This window comes from Oenanthe melanoleuca, chromosome 5, assembly GCF_029582105.1.
Source record: "Oenanthe melanoleuca isolate GR-GAL-2019-014 chromosome 5, OMel1.0, whole genome shotgun sequence".
NCBI classification, from domain to species: domain Eukaryota; kingdom Metazoa; phylum Chordata; class Aves; order Passeriformes; family Muscicapidae; genus Oenanthe; species Oenanthe melanoleuca.
In genome coordinates, this window is record NC_079339.1 from 53,225,611 (window position 1) to 53,245,735 (window position 20,125).

General features: G+C 38.6%; 1 protein-coding gene across 1 annotated transcript in view; it reads right to left on the reverse strand.

Annotated features, from left to right (window-relative positions):
- Positions 1 to 20,125, reverse strand: part of NUDT14 (nudix hydrolase 14) — a 57,952-nt gene that overhangs the window by 3,291 nt on the left and 34,536 nt on the right. The window contains exons 3-4 of the mRNA XM_056493086.1: positions 12,838 to 12,902; positions 7,909 to 8,146 (exon numbers count right to left, since the gene is read on the reverse strand). Of these exons, the coding sequence (XP_056349061.1) occupies positions 7,909 to 8,146; positions 12,838 to 12,902 (303 nt within the window). The remainder of the gene's footprint in view (positions 1 to 7,908; positions 8,147 to 12,837; positions 12,903 to 20,125) is intronic.

The following is a 20,125-nucleotide window of genomic DNA, read 5'->3' on the forward strand; positions in this document are numbered from 1 at the left end:
CTGATAGGAATCTTTTTAAGGAGCAGCTGAGGTCACTTGGTCTGTTCAGCATGGAGGAGACTGAGGGGAGATTTCACTGGGGTCAACACCTTCACCAGGTGCAGAAGAGGGACAGTCATCTTTTCCCTCCTGTGGCCAGTGACAGGGCCTGAGGAAACAGAATGAAGCTGAGTCAGGAGAGGTTTAGGCTGGATATTAGAAAAAGGTTCTTTGCCCAGAGGGTGTTTGGGCTCTAGAACAGGCTCCCCAGGGCAGTGGCCACAGCCCCAACCCTGACAGAACTCAAGAAGCCTTTGGACAAAGCTCTCAGGCACAGGTGTCACCCTTGGAGTGCCCTGTGCAGGGTCAGGACTTGTACTTAATGATCTTTGTGGGTCCCTTCCAACTCAGCATATTCCATTAGTTTCTGATTCTAAAAGACCATTTCATTGGTTTCAGACAGAAACTGGAAGATGTAGAAATATATTTTAATTCTTAAAAGAGGCATATATCTTACATTTTTCCACTTGATATTTAATTCTCTAAATGCTCTGGCTTACACTGCCAGTTGATCATTTTTGCATAGATCCACATGGACTGCCCTTTAAAAAATTGAATATTCTCCAGTACAGCTTACTGCTGTCTTCCACAATGTTTTCAGACTGCTAATGTATCCTGCTTGTCCTTAGAAAATTGCACAAAAATCAATGCTATTCACATTTTGTCTGTATTAGTACCTTTGGCTTTTATAGAAATCAGAAGTTAGGTTTGTTACTTTTATGCTTTTCTGGTTGAAGTAATCAAGTGTTTTTCCATATAGCCTTGCAAAACATTTTACATTTCAGGGATTTTGGGCACTGGGGCAGAGGAGGAAGAGAGCAAAGAGGGAGAAGGTGGGTCTGACTGATGAACAGGCTACAAGAAATATTATGTTTGCAGTCTGCTTTCAGGTTTATCTGTCACTAGAAATCTCCTCTGCTTTTGCACAATTACCTGCACTTTCTGAGTATGCTGTTTAAGGAATTTTGATGTGCCTTTAATCCTATTTACACTCCTCTTTCTGCTACCGTCTTCTTCTATCCCACACCTGTGATACATTCTTTTCCTTACCCCAGTATTTCCCACTACAAATAAAACACTTTTGCCATGGTCTGAAATGAGTCACCTATTAACAGATTACAGCTATATTCATTAGCTCTGCATCTGTGGAAATCACAGGGGTCAGCACACCCGAACTGCAAGTGATGAGTTTCAGCCTGGGAAAGCCACAAAGCCACCTTCCTGATAAAAGTGCCTTCCTGGGACAGGAGAGGCTTGGCTGGGGGGAGGGTGAGCAGGTCTGAGCTCCACGGAGAGACTTCAGGCTTTGGTGTCAGTCCAGCGTTTAGCACTGTGCTGCCCAAACCCAGCATGTCATGGCTCACACTGACCCAGACCTACTAAGCCTGGCTTGACCTTAGCTGACTGTTCCAGCTGTATTCTGATGTGTCTGCACAGGGCTTGACTTATTTGCCACTGTGGGACAAAGGCAAACGATCTACACAAAGCACAGCTCGGTTTTCCTCATCTCTTTATCGGGAGGATCTGTTTCCTCCTATGGTCGTTCCAATTAACAGCTACAGGGCTGACAAACACTCCTTGGCAAGTCATTAGGGCTTAAGCTCACAAGCCATGTAATTTCAACAGAGAGATTTTAAACCCCAAAACTCTATTAGCACTAAACTTTCTGCATTGCTTCAGACAGTTAGAAACCTCCATTACCTTTGACAACAGCAAGTCTAGGAATGTAAGCATGTCAAAGTAAGGATACCAAAGTCGTATGGTTTTCATCACAATAGTAACTTACATGTAAGTTTAACACATCAAAACAAGATTGTATGCTGCCTTCCCATATTTCATTTTGAATAAAACACTCAAACAGTGAGATTAAATCATGCTATGGCTTTTAAAGCCCTGGGCAGCACACTTTCAGGCAACACCACACCAGAGAAGGAGCTTCTGCAGAATGACTGAAGCACTGCTCAGCTCCTGCCCAGGGGTGGGACTGGCTGGCAGCAGGAGGCTGTAATTACAGCATTTCCATCTACTTCCTCCTCAGACCAGGGGAAACACAGGAGGCAGATTGTCCCTCCAATCTGTTTTTGAACCAGGGCAATAGCAGCTACCACAAAGCCTTTGTTTAACTCTTCCCTTTTATCTAGTGCATGAGGAAATACACAGTGTGTGAAATCCAGCTCACAAAGTGGGACTTTTCACTTGGCCTAAGTTCATGAGCATAAAGATACAGTACATACTTTTTTTATCAGAACTGGGAAACAGTATCTTATGGCTTAAAAAAAAGGTTTGGTAGTGTCTGAAGCCACAAGTGAGACTGAGTTTGCCAACAGTCAGTGAGTTTTTTCTTCACAATGAGTGTGCACACACATGTGAATGTCCATACTCAAACACATTTGCAATCAGGGCCAAAATTCAAAGCTTCTGTTCCAGAATAGCTTTGCCTTTTCCTCATGTCTGGGTGCTTGCCTATGCCAACCAATTATCTCACTCATAAGTAACATGTTTGTAAATATTATATTTTTAATTTGAAGAAACAAGCATGTATGAGAATATAAACAGTATTTTGTACTCTACTCCTCTGCTGCAACATAGGGAACATATAAATTGACTTATCCTTATGAAGACTTATTACTTTAGTTCAGATTTCTGACAGACAGCAATTAAAAGCTAATTTTCTTGTAATGTGTTAATATTAAAAAAATACAGTATTTATAAACAATCAACATTCTTATCAACACAGAAATATATCTTTTTTTTTGTTTTGTTTTAATCTTACATAGTTAATGTGCAAATTCCTGTAAGCAATATATCCTTTATAAGACATAAGCCATCTGGATGCAGAATTTGGGTATAGAGTGGATACATAATTCATGTTTACAAATAAATGTGACACAAATCTCTGTTATTTATGCTTAAATCAAGATCCAGTTAGGCATACAACATGTAAACTGATGATCAGTGACATGCAGCTCCCATTGTCACTTCTTAGGACCTTTGTACAGTTCTGACATTATAAGCAGCAGGTGCAGGGAAAAAAGCACAGAAGTAATTAACATAAAATTATATTACATTATGCTATCACCCAACAGGTGTACTAGCAGGTGATCTTTCTAATTACAAGGCACTCCAATATTTTCAGGGCTATTATTCCTTCTACATAAAAACCTGTGAATACAAACCATTTTTACCTCATTGCACAGAGGCTAAAAGCCATGGCAGAGTAATTGGAACATCCAGTATTAATTCTCTGAATGCTCTTCTTGTACACTTTGGGAAAAAAAAAATCAAATGTAGGAAGATTAAAGTAAGTACCTATTTTAATATAGTCAGTCCTTTAAACTAATCCATCTGATTTCTTTGCAGTGGAGCTGAGAACCTACAGCTCCTATTGCATCCAGGTCAGAGCCAAGAGCTTTTTACAGTCTCTGGGAGAAAATAAAGATGTAATGAAGGGAAAAGGAAGCTGAACCAGAAGCTCTGGTTCAACTCTACATTCATGTTCTGATGTGTTATTGAAGCCAAATCAATTTTATAAATATTCTTGCAGACAATCAATATTTTCAAGAATTAAAAGAAAACACTTTGCAATAGCAACAATAACATCAATGCCAACTACAAAGATGACAACAACTTATTTCCCTGCCCCTGTCTTGTAAGGAAGCAAGCCTCAAGGCAGATAGCTGGAAGTACTTCAACCTAAGAAACTAACTCACAGCTGAATTTCAGCACATGGGATTCAATCAGAAAACTGCTGGGATACCATGACAGATAGAAAAATTGTTACATCTGGTATATGAGTTAGTCCAAGGTAAGACGTTCACTTAAGAGAATTTGCATTTGTGAAAAAAGCCCCAAACTTTAAGGGAAGCTCACAGATTTCTTTTAGAGCTTTTAAAAATGTTGCATTTAATTGCAACCTTCAACCTTCATGAACCCTCAGAGGATTAGCTTCATTCTGTTATTTTATTATTGAACCAGTTAATTCCTTTGCCCCCCTCACATCAACCACCTATGCTATTTTTGACTGATGCCATGCATACAACTGACAAGAACTCAAGACAGCAGCAGCCACCAAAACTACCTGGAAGTCTCCAAAAGTGAGTTAGCTGCTGCCATAATTTAAACCAACCTTCTTTCAATACCAAAATGAAGTTACTGAATGCCAAGCACAAAAGCAGAAATTTGTTCAGTGATGATACTGAACTCACCAAACAGGCTGCAAACAATACAGATTCTTTTCAGAATGATCCCTCCTCTATCTACACAGCAACATGAACCATCTGCATTTCAATTCACTCCCTGTCTGGCATTTTTCTATAATAGGAACAGATATTTCTGATTTTCAAAGTGTGATTCCTCTGTCCTCCTCCAGTCAAGTTCCTCTAAATATGTTTGTGTTTCTTGTTATCTGTCCCCAACCCAGCCTCCTTCACTCACCCACACCACACTGTCCTGCTGCTGGAATGATTTGTTCCAAAGACCCTTATTCAAATGGCATAAATTCCCCAACTCCTGGCTTCTTTCCTGACTCCACAACTCCTCTGTGGATCATTCCAGGTAATTAAATCTGAGATCTGCTTAATTCAGTGTCTGACTTCTATGTGATGAGTATTAAGTCACTGGAGCTTTGGCAGAGCTTGATAAGGGGGTGCAGTGAGTTACCTGCGTGTGTATGAATTACCTGTAGCAGTACTGGGGTCACACTTTACAGGTTAGCTGAGAGGCACTAAAAAAAAAAAAAAAATCCCCCAAAACCACTGCTACAGGCCCTGATAAGAAATGAGGAAAATCCCTGCAATCTTCAGATCACCTCTAACATATACAGTTCTCACATCTGGAAACCAGAATGAAGTTGAATACAGTCTAAGTACTTCCCTTATTTCCTTACAGAGAATTCTGCTCTACCACAATGAATGTACTTTCCCTGGGTCCATTTAGTTCTCAGCCTATGATTTTTCTCTGCATTGTTCCTTCATCTCTTCTTTCTCTTTTTCCACTCAAGGTTTTCATATTCAATTTTCCCCCATAGTCTAAGCTCTCCCTATGGATTGTCCATGCCCCATCTTTCTTAATCCATTAGGCACAGAACTGTATTGACTTCCCTAGTCAGAACCATTTCTCCCTTTGCATTTGATATGCCTTTGGCTTTTCATGCCCTTCTGTCAGGTCTAGCTCAACTCCTGTTTTTATTCCAGGCAGGCAATTTCCTTCTCATTACCATGATTCCAGAAAGGATGTCATTAGAAATACAACTCCCTGCTTTCAGATCAAAGGCTGTGATGGCACAGAACATGGACAGGAGGTGAATGACAATGCAGAACCATGGAATATTCTGAGTTGGAAGGGACCCACAAGGATCATCAAGTTCAACTCCTAGCTTTGAGATAAGGGAGGCATTGTGGAAGATAAATTATATCAATAATGTAATGCCTCTTCAGAAAAGACAAACAACAAACTCCAGTGTATAATCTGTGAGACTAGAGGAAGTAATGCTTCCACTCCATCCAGGAAAGCCCCCACTGAAGTACTGTGCTTCACTTTGGGCACTAAGTTTTTAAGAAATATGCAGACTAGATGGAGAGAAGACAAAGGACAGCAGAAGGAATGATAAGATATCTAGAAAAAATGACCTGAAGAGAAAGACTAAATCAACTAAAATAGTTTTGAACAGTCAAAAATAAAATAAAGAGAACATGTTTTAGCAAATAGGGGGAAGGTGCAGAAGTACTTCATGTCCACTGGGGACAGAATGGTAAGTGTCAGTCTTGAAATAAAGAAAGACGTGGGAAAAACTGCTTGTGGTACAGACAGATAAGACACTTCAGAGAGAAAGCCAAAACCCTCCAAGAGAGGCCACAGAATGATCAGATTTGAGAGAAAGAACAGACACACACTTATCACAACTGGTGCCAGTCCAGCTGAGGCCAATTTGGGAAGAGGAGCATCTAGAGAGAGTCCTCCAAAACTCTGACCTGAGGCACTGGATCAATAATTAATGCAGAGCAACTATTACACAGATTGCTGGGATGGGAGGGAAGAGAAGTGCAGGATGCATTGCAATTGTAATGGCATGCACATGCATTAATGCAGTGCTTTATGCCTGTGCTTTGTACTGTCACAGCAAGAAACAACAGCATAAACCACTTGGAAAAAGCCCAGGGATTCTTATATGTAGTACACCCATTGCAGAAAAAATGTCCTTAGGAGACCATAAATGAACTGATTACTTCCTATCTTTGCATCAAATCCCCAAGGATCAAAAAGATATGCCAGTCCTTAGCTGGAGGAAAACAGGACACTCCTAATAGGAATACCAAAACATTTAGAATGAAATTCTAGTAATAGAGTATGGGAAATTAAACAAAAAAAACCCTGTAAAATATTGTCTTTGAGGCTTCAACCTTCCATATTAATTTAAAAATGTAAAAATTTTACAGGCCCTTCTGACTTCAGCATGGATCTCCATGGGCAGAAAGCTGTGTCCACATGGACAATGGGGGATTATGAGCTCTTTGCAAGTGTCTCAACAAAGAAAACCCCAATTGTATACACTTGTCACAAGTCAGTGCAAATAAAAAAAAAACACCAAAAAAGCCCAACTGAATGAACAACCAACTGTAACATAAAAAGACATTTGCCAACACCAAAACACAGAGAGTTTTAGGCAGATACAAATATTTGCAATGAGTCAAACTTCTACACAAAATCTACAGCCTTCTACAGGAATTGTATTCTACTTTTCCTCTTTTGCATTTGTATGCACATACATACATACATACATATACAAATGTATACATCTGCATGCAGCAGCCTGTCAGTGTCACCCAACCTATGAAATTCTATAGACAGCTTTTGCTCATAAATCTGGAAGACACTTTTTCTTTCAGCAGAACAAACCCTTAATCTGGTTTCAATGAGTTGTAAAAGACAGCTCCTGTGATTCACCCCCTCCCCTCAACAGAAGCACTGCTTGTTAATCCAGCAGGAAATAACATTTGCCAGGATTGACAGCTGTGGATTTGTATTCAATTCCCAAATTAAAAACCAATGACAGTGCCTAGTTCAATGGAGATGTCAAGTAAAATAAAGAAACTAAAAAACCTGCTGCTTTCTCTGTAAAATACAAACATACATACATTTGGGATAACAATACTAAAAGCTGGGAATGAGATATAATAGGATTAAAGCTGTGTGCAAAGTTTCTATTGAGGTTTTTTTTCACCAACAACTCACATTTTGTATTTTTCCACTTACATATTAATTTTTCCTTTTACTCCTAATAAATGTTTTAAAACATGTTAAAAACTATTTTGATAACTATTTGAAACCTTGCAAAAATACAATGTAATAATTTTCACAGTCAAATCAGCAAAATCTTCATCTATAACAATAATTAGATCTAATGCCACAGGTTCTCATGCTTCTGCAAAATCATGTTAAAGGTTAATCAGAGAGCATCTTGGGCAGTTTCTACTGTTAATCTGAATAAGAATCAGAGACTGAAAATACCCAGTATAGTAAAGAGAGGCTGTTTCCTAATGCTGGATATACCTTTATATGGGTATGCCTTTTCCAAACTTCTCTGAAGAGCCCAAAGCAACTTTTCCCTGTTCTAATACTCTTTGGAATAAGTCACAATAGTATGATTCTTCCTGGGAATTCAATACCATAATTATCATATTGATTATATATTTCTAATTCCTTACATTTCTCTAAATAGTCCTCTCACTTGCTAAAAGTTACACTTTTCTTGTACCTTCAGATGTCCATATTTTTCCAACACACTGCTTTAACAAAGCAAGAGGGAACATTCAGGGCACTTCAGCAATCTGAGAAACAAGAAAACCAGTGTTGTAACTTGCTGCTATTTACCTGTAGGAAGTGATCCTCCTGAGGTCTGCAATGGACACACGATAGCCACACTCTTCCAAGACTTCCTCACAAGCAATTTCTTCTAAAGAAAGGCCTGGCTTGTCCACAATGCCAGCACAGAGTTCATAGGTCACTCCAACCACAGCAGGTAAGGGGTTCTCCAGGGAAGGAAGGCTCTCCTTGTCCTGATTCTGAAAGACTTGAGGATGATGCCTTTCCACTTCACACATGTAAACAGCTTAAGAAAACCCCAAAAGACAAAACAAAAAGAAACAAGGGGCAGTATGTTAGTCTCTTCATATTAAATACAAAAAAAGCTAGCAGACAAATTTTGCCTGGAAATTAACAACCATGAGAGTACTTGAGAGTAACAAGGAATTCAGCTGTGTTATCTGTTAAAATAATGACACACAAAACTGGAATTTTAAAGAACAAAGGTTCTCTTGCCATGTCTGTAAAATTATTATTTAAACTCTTATTTGTACTTACATCACCTGAAATGAATTCATGCACACCTTAAAATAAATAAAAACTGAAAAAGGAAGCTTGTTCATCCAAGAAATCTAAGTGCCAGAAGCACCATACAGCTTCCATTTGTTGAGCAATGTGGATATTGGGATTTAATTTAAACTATGCAGTTATCTTGCAGGAAAGTTGGGTTGCACATAAAGTACCATGTGCACAATGATGAGTCTTTCAGCCTGTCAACTCAGCTGTTATTTAGAAAGGGTATGAAAAGCATGTATGTTTGTTTGAAAAAAAATCCTCTTTTGAACATACAGTTCCTTGCACAAATTCCTGTGTGGAGTATGAAAAAGACTTCTTGAACTAATCTACAAACAGCTGCCACTGTAATGCACTCCTAAAGAAAGTGCAAATGTCAGATTTTAGTCCTGATTTAAGCAAAACCTCTCACTGATGTCAACAGAAATTTTTGCTTGAGTGAGAACTGCAGGACTGGATGTCAACACACAAAGAATCCCTCCTGACAGACAACTCCAGATCAATGTAACTTTAATATAATTCCACTTGTTTTTTTCCTTGAAGTTTCCTTATGTCTATCCCCTTGCTTTTCATGAAAGGTTTCCAAGAGAATGCTATAAATCACCTGAATAAAACTATTTTAAACTTTAAACCTTTTTTATCCTATTAAAATATTTTACATGCATATTTCACATACACATAACACAGTTTTCAAATTAGTTTCTCTTTTATTTCCCATTCTAAATCTTGCAGAATTGATATATAAGAACTCAGGTTTAATAGGCAACTTTTTGTCCTTCCAGGTACTGTAGTTTGATATTTTTTAAAAAAAGGTCTCTAGAGAAATGTTGTTGCATAACAGTGAAGTACCACAGTGACTTCTTAAGCACTTGGTCTTGGGGCAGAGTCTAAATCCCAGAAATTTCTGCCTGGGCTCTTTCTGCAGTGTTCATTTTGACACCTCAGAAGTGATAGCAAGATCTGCACTTGAAAAGGAGGTGTCCAGATCATTCCAATATCCAAAATCTAATCTTTCTCCAGGAGTTAAAACTCTCAAAGCTGCTAGGCTTAGGTGTATCCAGGTCTTTGAGATTCAAACAGGAACGGATTGGAGTTTCCATTTCTTACTTGAGAGACATGACTTAAAGCTCAGTTTTCTTTTTAAAGTGCAACATGAAGCCAGAAAAAAAAATATTCCTTGCCAGCTCTAAGGGACAGCTCCTTGAAGGGTGTCTATTGTAATTATTCCAAAAACTTCTAAAAGCTAGGAAAATTATCATAAATGACAACCACATCCAAGATTTCTCTGAGACGAGCCAAATCCTCTGAAAGTTTTATTTCTTTTTTAGTACTGACATACCCATATCAGATAACTAAAAAAGGAACAATAAGGAACAAAGGAACATCCCATTGAAGGCTTTGGGCACTAACACAGGATGCAGGTAAGAGTGTGGGGTACAGAAATATGAAACTGTGACTTAAGAGTGTTAAAAGTCTTCTGTATCCCTGAAACCCATCCTGTCATTCTATCAGGCATCTGCCACTCTCCTTCTCCCTCAGCCCAACTGGGTTCCACACAGATCAAAATCTACATTCCCACAAGGATCTAATCCAGCAGTCCTCTTCAGAGCAAAGTCCTGTGATATGCCACACTTCAAGACCAGGAACAGTTTTTCTCTGTAGATAAGGAAGAAAAGAAGCAGTACTTCTGTAATATTAGAGCATTCACCAAGGAGTCTGATTATGAATTTAGTATCACCTGGCTTGCAAAGGTTCAAATTCAGTTTATCTCTCACAGATAAGCAAAGCCTAGAGAGCCAAGCTGCCTGCTAATATCAGGGAACAGAGAGTCTCCCATAACTCTCTTGAAGGTGCAAAACTGACTGCACAAGTGGTGCACTGGGTGACAAAGAACTGGATGGAAAAGCAGTGTGTGACCTACTGGCTAAGGCACACTCTTCAAGAGGGAAACCTGTGACCCTCCTCTTCCTCACCAACAGGTTGTCATTTTATTGCAAATACACAAAGGGTTTGGAAAGCAGTTTGGTGACGTCCTGGCACAGTCACCCACTCATTTGTCCCATGTCCATTGTCCCTTTGCTCTCTGATGCTTCCTTGGCCAGGAACAGCCACTGCACCATTGCTGGGCAGTCTCTCCTCCATGGCCAGATGGACACGACCATGAGTGGCAGCACGGTGAAGAATCAACCTGTGCCAGGGCAGCTTCTGCTTGCACTTCAGGAAGAATGACAACAGAAAGGGTTGTAAGGCTTTGGAAAAGGCTTCCCAAGGAAGTGATGGAATCCACATCTGGACTAATTACCCTGGAGCCACTCAGCTGTAAGAAAGTGTCCACTCAGAGTGGAAACTGCAGTAGAACTGATGTTCTCACCTTCCTTTCTCTAACGTGGGACAAAGGATAGATGGTTTAACCAAAGTAGGTGACACATAGAGGGACTTGTCTACCATCCCTAAATAGAAGAAAACAACAGTAGGGACTAAGGAGCCAGTGGGGTTTGGCTGTCTGGGAAGCTGCTGGCTCCTCTCTAAACTTCTGACTGCACTGGTGTTTTGTACCTCTTGAAATGGAACATGGCTTATGATTCAAATCTTTGATACTGTTTAAGTCAGTGGAAAAACAAACATCACAATTCATTGGAAGGTCATTATAGTTACAGTGAATAAACCAGAGTACATGCTCATAGGTGCCAACCCTAGGAACATGTCATTTTATTATATTTGAAAATGTGTGGTCAATTGCCTACCAAAATAAGCACTGACCAATACATTTGCAAATTAGTTATGGGTGAGGAACATACACAGAGATATATGTTTATCTTTCTTCTCTCTACTCCTCCCAAATGTGTGATCTCATGATCATTCAAGATGATCTAAGCCCAGAGCACACTGCTTGCCTCACTAGTTGTGTGTTTCTGCCACCCTCGAGGCACCAAGAACTCCTTCAGCTCCCTGATCCTCAAAACCTCCTGTCTGCAGCCATTCTGCTGTGGCTGCAAAGGGCTGCTGCTACCAAACAGAACGAGATGGGAATGGGCATGGAGGGATGAGTGCCTTCACAAGCAGCACAGGCATCATTGGGAAAAGCTGCTCCTGCCAGCACAGCCTAGGGTAAGGTGAGCACACGTGGCACCAGCACACACACAGGAGATGTGCCTGGAGAGTGAGCAGCAGCTGCTCACTCACAGCAACAAGTGATCACCTTCCTGGTGGGACCCTGGCAATGAGGAAAGTCTCAGTCTTTGCTTTGCTTTGTGGAACAGGCACCAGGGCAGACAATAACCATGGAATGGAGATACAATTATAAATATAGGGACGTGAGTAATGGCAGGGCATGGTTGTGACCACTGAATTGCTGCAGGGTGTCTGACTGACCACTGTGCCTAAAGCCAGGTGTCTGAGCAGCTCCAGCCTCTGGAATGGTTTCACTCCAGAAACAGTGCAGTCTTTTGAGGCTGATTTGACACTCTCATAGAGATAATGCAATGAATGTGTTGCTATATATGTATATGCATCCACACATATGAAGGCTTTTCCCCAAGACTGCCTCAAAGAGAGCAAGAGCTATGGGAGCTGTTTTTTCGCTGGCAAATAAAAGACAGTGGATTAGTGATGAACAAATAACCAAACACTTTATACAAGTCAATTAGCACTTGATGAGAAGGATGCACTGTCAGTGTAACACTGCTGCACAGCACTGGAGAGGCTGTAATCACTGTCAGGAAGAAAGGGCAATGTGACACTACCCTAGAAAGTTTTTGATAAAGTCTACCATGAGCAGTCTTGAAATGGTCTCTTAGCAACAGTCAGTGAAACACCTTGTCATTTCTTTTAATTAACATGCAGCGAATACTCATTTCGTTTTTAACTTCCAGAAAGTAAATATTGCCTTGAGTTAAAATAAAGGATATAAAAACCCAGAAAAAAAGTATATTAACCTAAATTCATAATAACTGGTAAAATGAAGCTGTCCACATACTGATGAAAAAGCATACAGTCCCAAACCTCCCTTATTTTAAATTCCCAACCATACAATGCACAATAAGACAGTACAAATAAAAAGAATATTTAAGACAAGACAAAACAAAACAAAGAGGAAAATACTGTGCTTCTGTACAAGTAGGTCAGGAAGGAACTTCAAATTAAATGAATTTCTTGCACGATCATTGTAGAGCTGTAATTTCATCCAAAAGAGGACAATAACCAGCCCAAAAGCAGAATGTGAGACTACTCTAATCATTCGTTTCATCTGTAATGGAAATTTCCCTGGTTAGAAATTCTGACTGACTGAAAAGGATGGGCTATCATATAAAGAAACAGAATATAGAACAAAGATTTTATCACCACAGATGCACCAACTTTTAACTGCTAAACCCTTAAAAGCTTGCTTCACTAGAGAGCAAAAGTAAATCTAAAAAAGAGGATTACCTGGGCGGAACTGCTTCACCACAACAAAGCATTGCCGAGAAGTATTAAAGATCAGGATTGACACACTGAGGAGGAAGATAAAAAAAAACAAAACAAAAGATCAATGCTTGTATGAAGGATTCATGCAGAACTATAACTTACATCTTGTGAATTTAATTTCAATTACATAAACACAAGTAAGATTTATTACTAAAGCCACAACCCCACAAGGTCCTTGTCCAAAATCCATCAAGGGGGATAGATAATGGGTAATGTCCCAAAGCCCATGACAATTTTGCTCAAAATTAAGTCCCTTTTGTTTCCTGGCAGGCAAAATAAGCACCTTCTTCCTAACTGGGACACCACCACCACCCCCTCTTCCAGAGAGGTACTGGTACTAGAACATGGTACTAGATAGCAAAAAATCCTTACAAATGAAAAAATCTTTTCCCCTCATATCAGCCTCAAATTAGGACAGTCAAAACCTTGGGCTGAATATTTAGCCATGCTCTGGATGTGTAGAGTCCTGATGTTCTCTGCTTGCCTAACACACTCTCAGGTTTCACTAGTGTAGGAAATGCAGACAAAAGTTTTTCTCCTTAGCTGGTAGCCCACTGCCACCTGAAAAAACAAGTGTGTATTTTGCTCATTACCATGGCAGCATTCTCTCATTTGTGCTGCCTCACTGTATGCAATCGAGACGTTAATTCATTATTCTATGAATTCTACAATAGATTAGACTCACAATGGCATATTTGCAGGGTTGAGTCAAACTTTCAACTTTCCTTGTAAAAGAGCTGTATATTTATTTTCACTATTTGATTTAATAATGAAGTCTCAAGCTGCCAAAGAAAATTCTATCTGACGATTATTAAAAATAATGTTAATGTTTATTATAATAATATATAAAAACCAAAACAGAAGGGAGCAGTCCAGATGTTAGTATTTATATTCATGCTTGCTATTCTCAATTGCATATTGATGGCTTCCTGCCCCAGGAGATGCCATTTGCAGGCAATTTTAAAGCAAAGGTTTTAGCCTTCAGAGAGGCTGGAAGAGAACATTCACTCTGTTTACTGGCACTAGGGTTCTTTCTGGAATATCTGGGAGTTTGTGTAGGTTGCTGGAAGAAATGAAGTTAAACCACAGACCATAGTATTTTTAAGGTTACTTAAATATCATTCTTTCATTCTTTGATTTTTTTCCTTTTCATGACTGTTCCTCTCCTGAAAGCAGTATTGTCTGAGGTTAGACACTGCTCTAAATAAAAGGGGAAAAGGAATCACTGCTACTGAACCTATGCTGTTTTATCCATGGGCACTGCCTGAAACTGGAGAGAGCAGCAGCCTAAAGCTGCTGCTGAAGAGTGAAGCTTCCTGAAGCAGATGGTTGCCCTTTACCTTTCTTTACATCCACCACCCCAGGCCCAATCTTTCCTTTGGCTTGCCTTCTTCAGCACGTCTCATTAAATAACTCATACCAACTCATTAAAAATGGCTCAGCTATTAGACATTATTTTTTCCTAGGAGTCAATCACTTGAGATTTTTATGGAACAGATGGGAAAATTAAAAACAATCTGTCAGAATTAAGGAACAAGATCAAATTAGCTGGAAAGGAGTAGCAGCAAGTTATTACAATTGTCTGCTTCTCACACCATCTTGAGATGAGAGGGTACAGAAATGGCACAAATCTGTAAAACTTTCTATTTAATTACTTCTAATTTTCTGAGAGACTGACAATTCTGAACAGAAATTTACATTTTTTTAACAAACCACAACACACAAGTTCTAATATTTCCTGTCAGAGTTGGAGAGCCATGGAAGACAAAGTTCAGAATTATACATTCTTAGGAGAAGGGTAACATTGGAAATATCATTTGCTGTTTCTTTGTTCACAAGAAACAACATAACATGAAATACTTCCACAGGTCACCAGGTCTGTAACTTCTGAAAACACACTGAAGGCTGCATTCAGGACATTATTTGAGTGTTACACAAAGTTAGAGCAAGACAGTTCAACTGAGCTAAGTGGAGGAGCCTCACCTCTATTTTCAATGGGTCTCCTGATAATGAATCCCCAAAATGAGGGTTGGTCTGGCCTATAAGGAAAGTATTTATCTTCTGGAGTTTTAAACCATCTTACAAAGAATTCACTACAAAATTAGTTTGAAATTGCTATTTTTACAGATGATACAGGCTACCAAAAGGAACTACTACAAATCCATTAGTAGGTCCAAGTACATTTTTCAGTGGTACCATATCATGAGGTATTACAGAGATATTTGATTTCCCTTCAAAATATTACAATCAGACCTATTTTAGAATATTATATGAACAGTTTTTAAGTGAGGAGTAAACACAAAAAAAGTAAAACATCCACAAGGACTTTTGTGAGCATCTCCACAACTAAAAGATACAGAAAAGAAATTAAGCCGAAGTTGTACATTTGGGAAAAACACATAGAAGCACTAGAAAAGAAAAAAAAAAAAAAAGCCCAGCCACATTCCCTAAAAGAAGTCAGTAATACTATACAAGAGTTTAATCTAAAATTGATATCAAAGGTCCTAATGTAGCAACAGGCTTCATGTCTCAAACAGGAGCACAGGAACACTTTTTTGTTATATTTTACAAAGGAGAACAATACCCAGACACAAAAGGATCATGATAAATCCCAAGCTTACATCCATGCCTTAAAACAAGCTGTAACACCTCTGCACTAAGGAAACCCTGTCTCAGCTTGGATCTGCTAATCTTTACACTTTGTGTGGCAGATTACTTTTAGCATATTCCAGAGGTGTGGATCTTTGCTGGCTATTCCTCCAGCAGCTGACTCTGAGGGAAATCAGAGGTGTAAAAGGAGAGGCCAGGAATGCAAATACCACTGACCAGTGAAGGAGACTCGGCTCCTCCACACCACATCTATTGTTGGCTGCATTAGGGACTACAACCAAACAGAAAATAACTGACTGACTAAATAAATAAATAAATAAAATTAAGAGATGACAGGGTGTGTACAGTGACTTCCAGTGCTGATGAAGACCACAGACCTACTTAGCCTTCAGCCCAACCTCATCCTCAATTTCCCACTGCAGTTGCTCCCACTTACTTTATAGATAAAATAAATCTCTACTATAATTACAGCAGTTTTCCCCAAAGAAGGCATGTATATAAACAACTTACTGTGCAATAATGTAGAATATTGTTCTTTCTATAAACATGGGAACAATTAGAGTAGCTTTAAAATATTTTAAGAAAGATATGTACTTAAAATGTCACGTACAAAGAGCATTTAACCTGTACTTAAGCTGTCACTGTACTCAAGTTTGCAGTTGAAGTGTGTCTGATCCTGGCATCTAACATTTTCTGAAAGGGATTCCAACTACTCAGCCAAGGCTCTTGTGTAGCATTTAACCATTTAAACTAAAAAAAAAAAAAAAAAAAAAAAAAAAAGCTCTGAGTGAAATAGGTATTAGGATTCTCTGGTGGATATTTGATTTCCCTAAACTAAGTCAATGTACAGAAATAAGACAGCTGACCGAAGGACGCTGCAACATAAAAGTGCAGAACCTTAATTCCTCCTCCACCTTTAAGACTCTTACGAAAAGCAAAAATACCCACCTGAATACAACCTTTAAAACTGAAAACACCTCTTTAGAATAGTTTAGAAAATTACTTCACTGTGTGCCATAGAAAAGTACTTCCACATTTTTCCTTCCTCCAACACAGTAATGCTCTGTATTTATTGAAATCACAGTAACTGATGCTTTGTGATATTCCAGCTCAGCAGATACTTAGCTAGAAATACTACAACATCACACTCTCAAACCTGAGAAAGGAAGGTTGTGTTTCATGGAGCAACACAAGACACATTTGAGCAGCATTTGACCACAGCAGCTCTGAGGTAGGGGACAGATGAAAACTGACATCCTGTTAAAATGTGCACACACACATATGGACCATGCAAAGTCAATTCTTTGAAATACATCCCAGCAATTGAGATCAGCAAATGAACTTTACCACAGCTTCTTAAACAGGTACTTCTAGGGCTATAGTTAATCCACATGCAACTGCTGACACTTCCTAATTGCTTTACATGAGACACTTTCCAAATCCTTTAATAAATAAAAATTGATTCAGTATTTCTGTATTCTCAGATGTGGTCTTAACACTGACTTACAGAGCTGAATTTGTAAACTAAAAAATAATTTTAGAAAATCCCCACAGTATACCAATAGCAAAAACAAGGACAAGACTCCTGTACTTCTCTCAGTGAGCTAAGACTCTCAAGGCTAGAGATGAGGACTTTAAATAACAATCCTGTACTAATAACTAAAATACTAATACATTTGGTAAATTATGAGGCAACACAGGTAAAGAAATTGACCTTTCTTAAGCCCTTGTAAGAACAAATCAGGAACTGCTTGTGTCAAGCATGGGTACGTGTGTGACACACACAAATTGTGATCAGAAATGAATAGTGGAAGATAAAGCACCTAAAAAAAGACTGACAGTAACATTGAAAGCCAGGACTTCTCAGCTCTTAACCTCAGTCGCTTTCACCTACTTTTAAAGGCTAAAAAATATTTCAAAAAGTTTATAGCCTGTAATACTGGTAAGTGCTGCCTATAAACAATAATCTCAGCTCCATCGGGGAGACTTTAGGAACTAATGATGTATGATTTCTAAAAAACCACAACAAACCAACCAAACCAAACTACCAAAACCCCTCCAATACTACTAACACAGTGCCTGCAGTATTTCAGTTACCATTCTCAAAGAAGACAAAGAAAAAGGAATGGCAGATTCCAAAAGGAGACACAAAAATGGCATGCAAGAATAAAAGCAAGTAAGTGATTTAATCAGCCCCCTTGACTCTCAACAGATATTTGGTTTTGAAAATCCCTTTGATACAATCAGAAGAAAATAATCAAATGTAGTGTGCAACCACAGAAGTATTTAGAGATGCATTCATCTCTGCTGGAGAGCATGTGAATATAAAACATACATTTCATATTTTAGCCCACATAGCTCATAAAGGAGAAAATGTCAAGACTTACAAATCACACTAGATGAAAAGTTAGTACGAAAAAAATAAATAATTTAGAAGTCCCATAATTGTTTTAGCTTTAAAGTATAAATTTTTCTTCTTGAACTTACATGAATTTGGCTTTCTTTGTTCATAGAGGGATGACAAATTGATTATTCATAGTTTTCAATGTCAAGCCTATAATTCCATCTACTCTTTTTAAAATACTGTGTTTGATAAACACCCCAGATCACAAATAAAGTACATTCATAAAATGCTAAGGGGTTGGCATGAACCTTAAAGATCCTCTACTCCCAACCCCCTCTGTCATGGGCAGGGACATCTCCCACCAGACCAGGTTGTTCAAGGTATTATCCAACCCAGCTTTAAACACTTCCAGGGCTGGGGCATCCACAACCTCCCTGGGCAACCCGTTCCAATGCCTCACCACTCTCTCAGTAAAAAATATCTTCCTAATATCTAACCCAAATTTCCTTTCTTTGAATCTGTACTTATTACTCTTTGTCCTGTCACTAGAGTTCCTGACAGAGAGTCTCTCTCTGGATTCTCTGTGGGCCCCCTTCAGATCCTGCAGGTGCTCTGAGCTCTCCACACAACCACATTCATGGCTGTGAATGTGTCCTTGTTCAAATCTAAAATGACTATGCTTTAAACTTGAAAGTGATAATCAAAAAACACCTAAACATGTTTGAGAGCCAACACTCAAAAGCAATTCTCTGGGAGGAGTCAACCTTCAGGAGGGCCAACTTCATCTTATTTAAAAATTATTTTTGGTGTCTGTAAGAAAAAATTGTATGCAGTCCCTGTGCCAGTTCTGTATTCAAATTAACCATTCATTTCACAGCTGGACATGTCCTGAAAACTTCTAATGTGGTGTCCAAGGCACTGTCTTCTTCCTTTTATCAGCACAGCACCCAGTACCTTAAGCCAGAGAAAACAGCCCCTTCGTTTTCAGAGCAGAGATGTAATAGAGCTGTACCCTTTGATTATTCTCCAGAGCAATGCCTTTAGTTTCCCAGAGCTTTGACTATAATGCAGATAGTCCTGAGATTAAATGTGTGTGCTTGCACAATCTTTACTGGTTCATTTAAGTCTTCCTTCAAAGCATTTTGCATCTTTCAAAGGCCAACACCAATCCAACTGGCTGCTTAAAATGCAGCCTATTACAAAAGCAAAGCTATAAGCTCCTGACAAAAACATTCACCCTTTCATACTAATCACAGATAAAGTGGATTTGGCAATAGATAATTAGAGACATCTAAAAGACTTCTGTGTTCTGATGAAATTTGAATGCTTTCTCCAACACAACGTAAATATTTAATACTAAATAAACCCAGAATAAAGTGGTGAGCCACGTATGCTTAAGAAAATAAACTTTACTTTGGAAAAAATCAAAAGGAAGATTTGTTTCAGTAAACTGAACTGCAGCAGGAAGTTGTTCATGACACCATAAAGCAGGAAGCATATGTTTGGTTAATCATCAGACTAGCGTAAAAATGAACTAAGAAGTGGTAACAAACCCATATACATGCACTTTTAAAACACAAGTTATATCTACTTGTACAGTAGCAGTTTGTATTGCCAACCAGAGAATATGATCAGGACAACTTCTTTGGAACAAACAATTCTCTCAGTAACTTATTTTTATACAACAAAGAAAAAAAAATAAAAAGAAAATTCAACTGCAAAATAAATGAGACATCAAAGCATGCTGCTCTCAATAACATTCCTTAAGTGTCATATCTTGGCCAGTATCCCAGGATACCCTTAGAAATGACACACATCTCAATGGGATTCTTTCAACAAAACATTTTAATAAATAAATTCAGGTTTTATGCTAACTTATTTGATTAAATACAGCTTTATGGGAATTATATGCAACAGATGTCAGAGCCTTATGGGCTTTTGTTCCAATTCCTAATTATTTGTGAAACTGCCATTTATAAATGCTATCACATAGTAAGATCAATAAATAATCCACCTGAAAAGCTTAAGTATAGCTATATTCCATTCTGAAATGGCAAAAGTCAAAGATTTAAAACACCATCAGGTTTCAAGGACAGCTCACAAAACAAAAAAGTTCCAGTATTCTGTACTAAGGTAAGGGAAACCAGCAATTTTGTTTAGTACCTACCAAAATCCAAGTATGGTGTGCATAACACAACCTTTTGCCAGGTATAACTCCCTAGCCTCAGTACCATCAGTTAGAAACTGGTAGTTGTTCACATTTTCCTCAATTTTCCCATTTCTAGAATAAGGTTT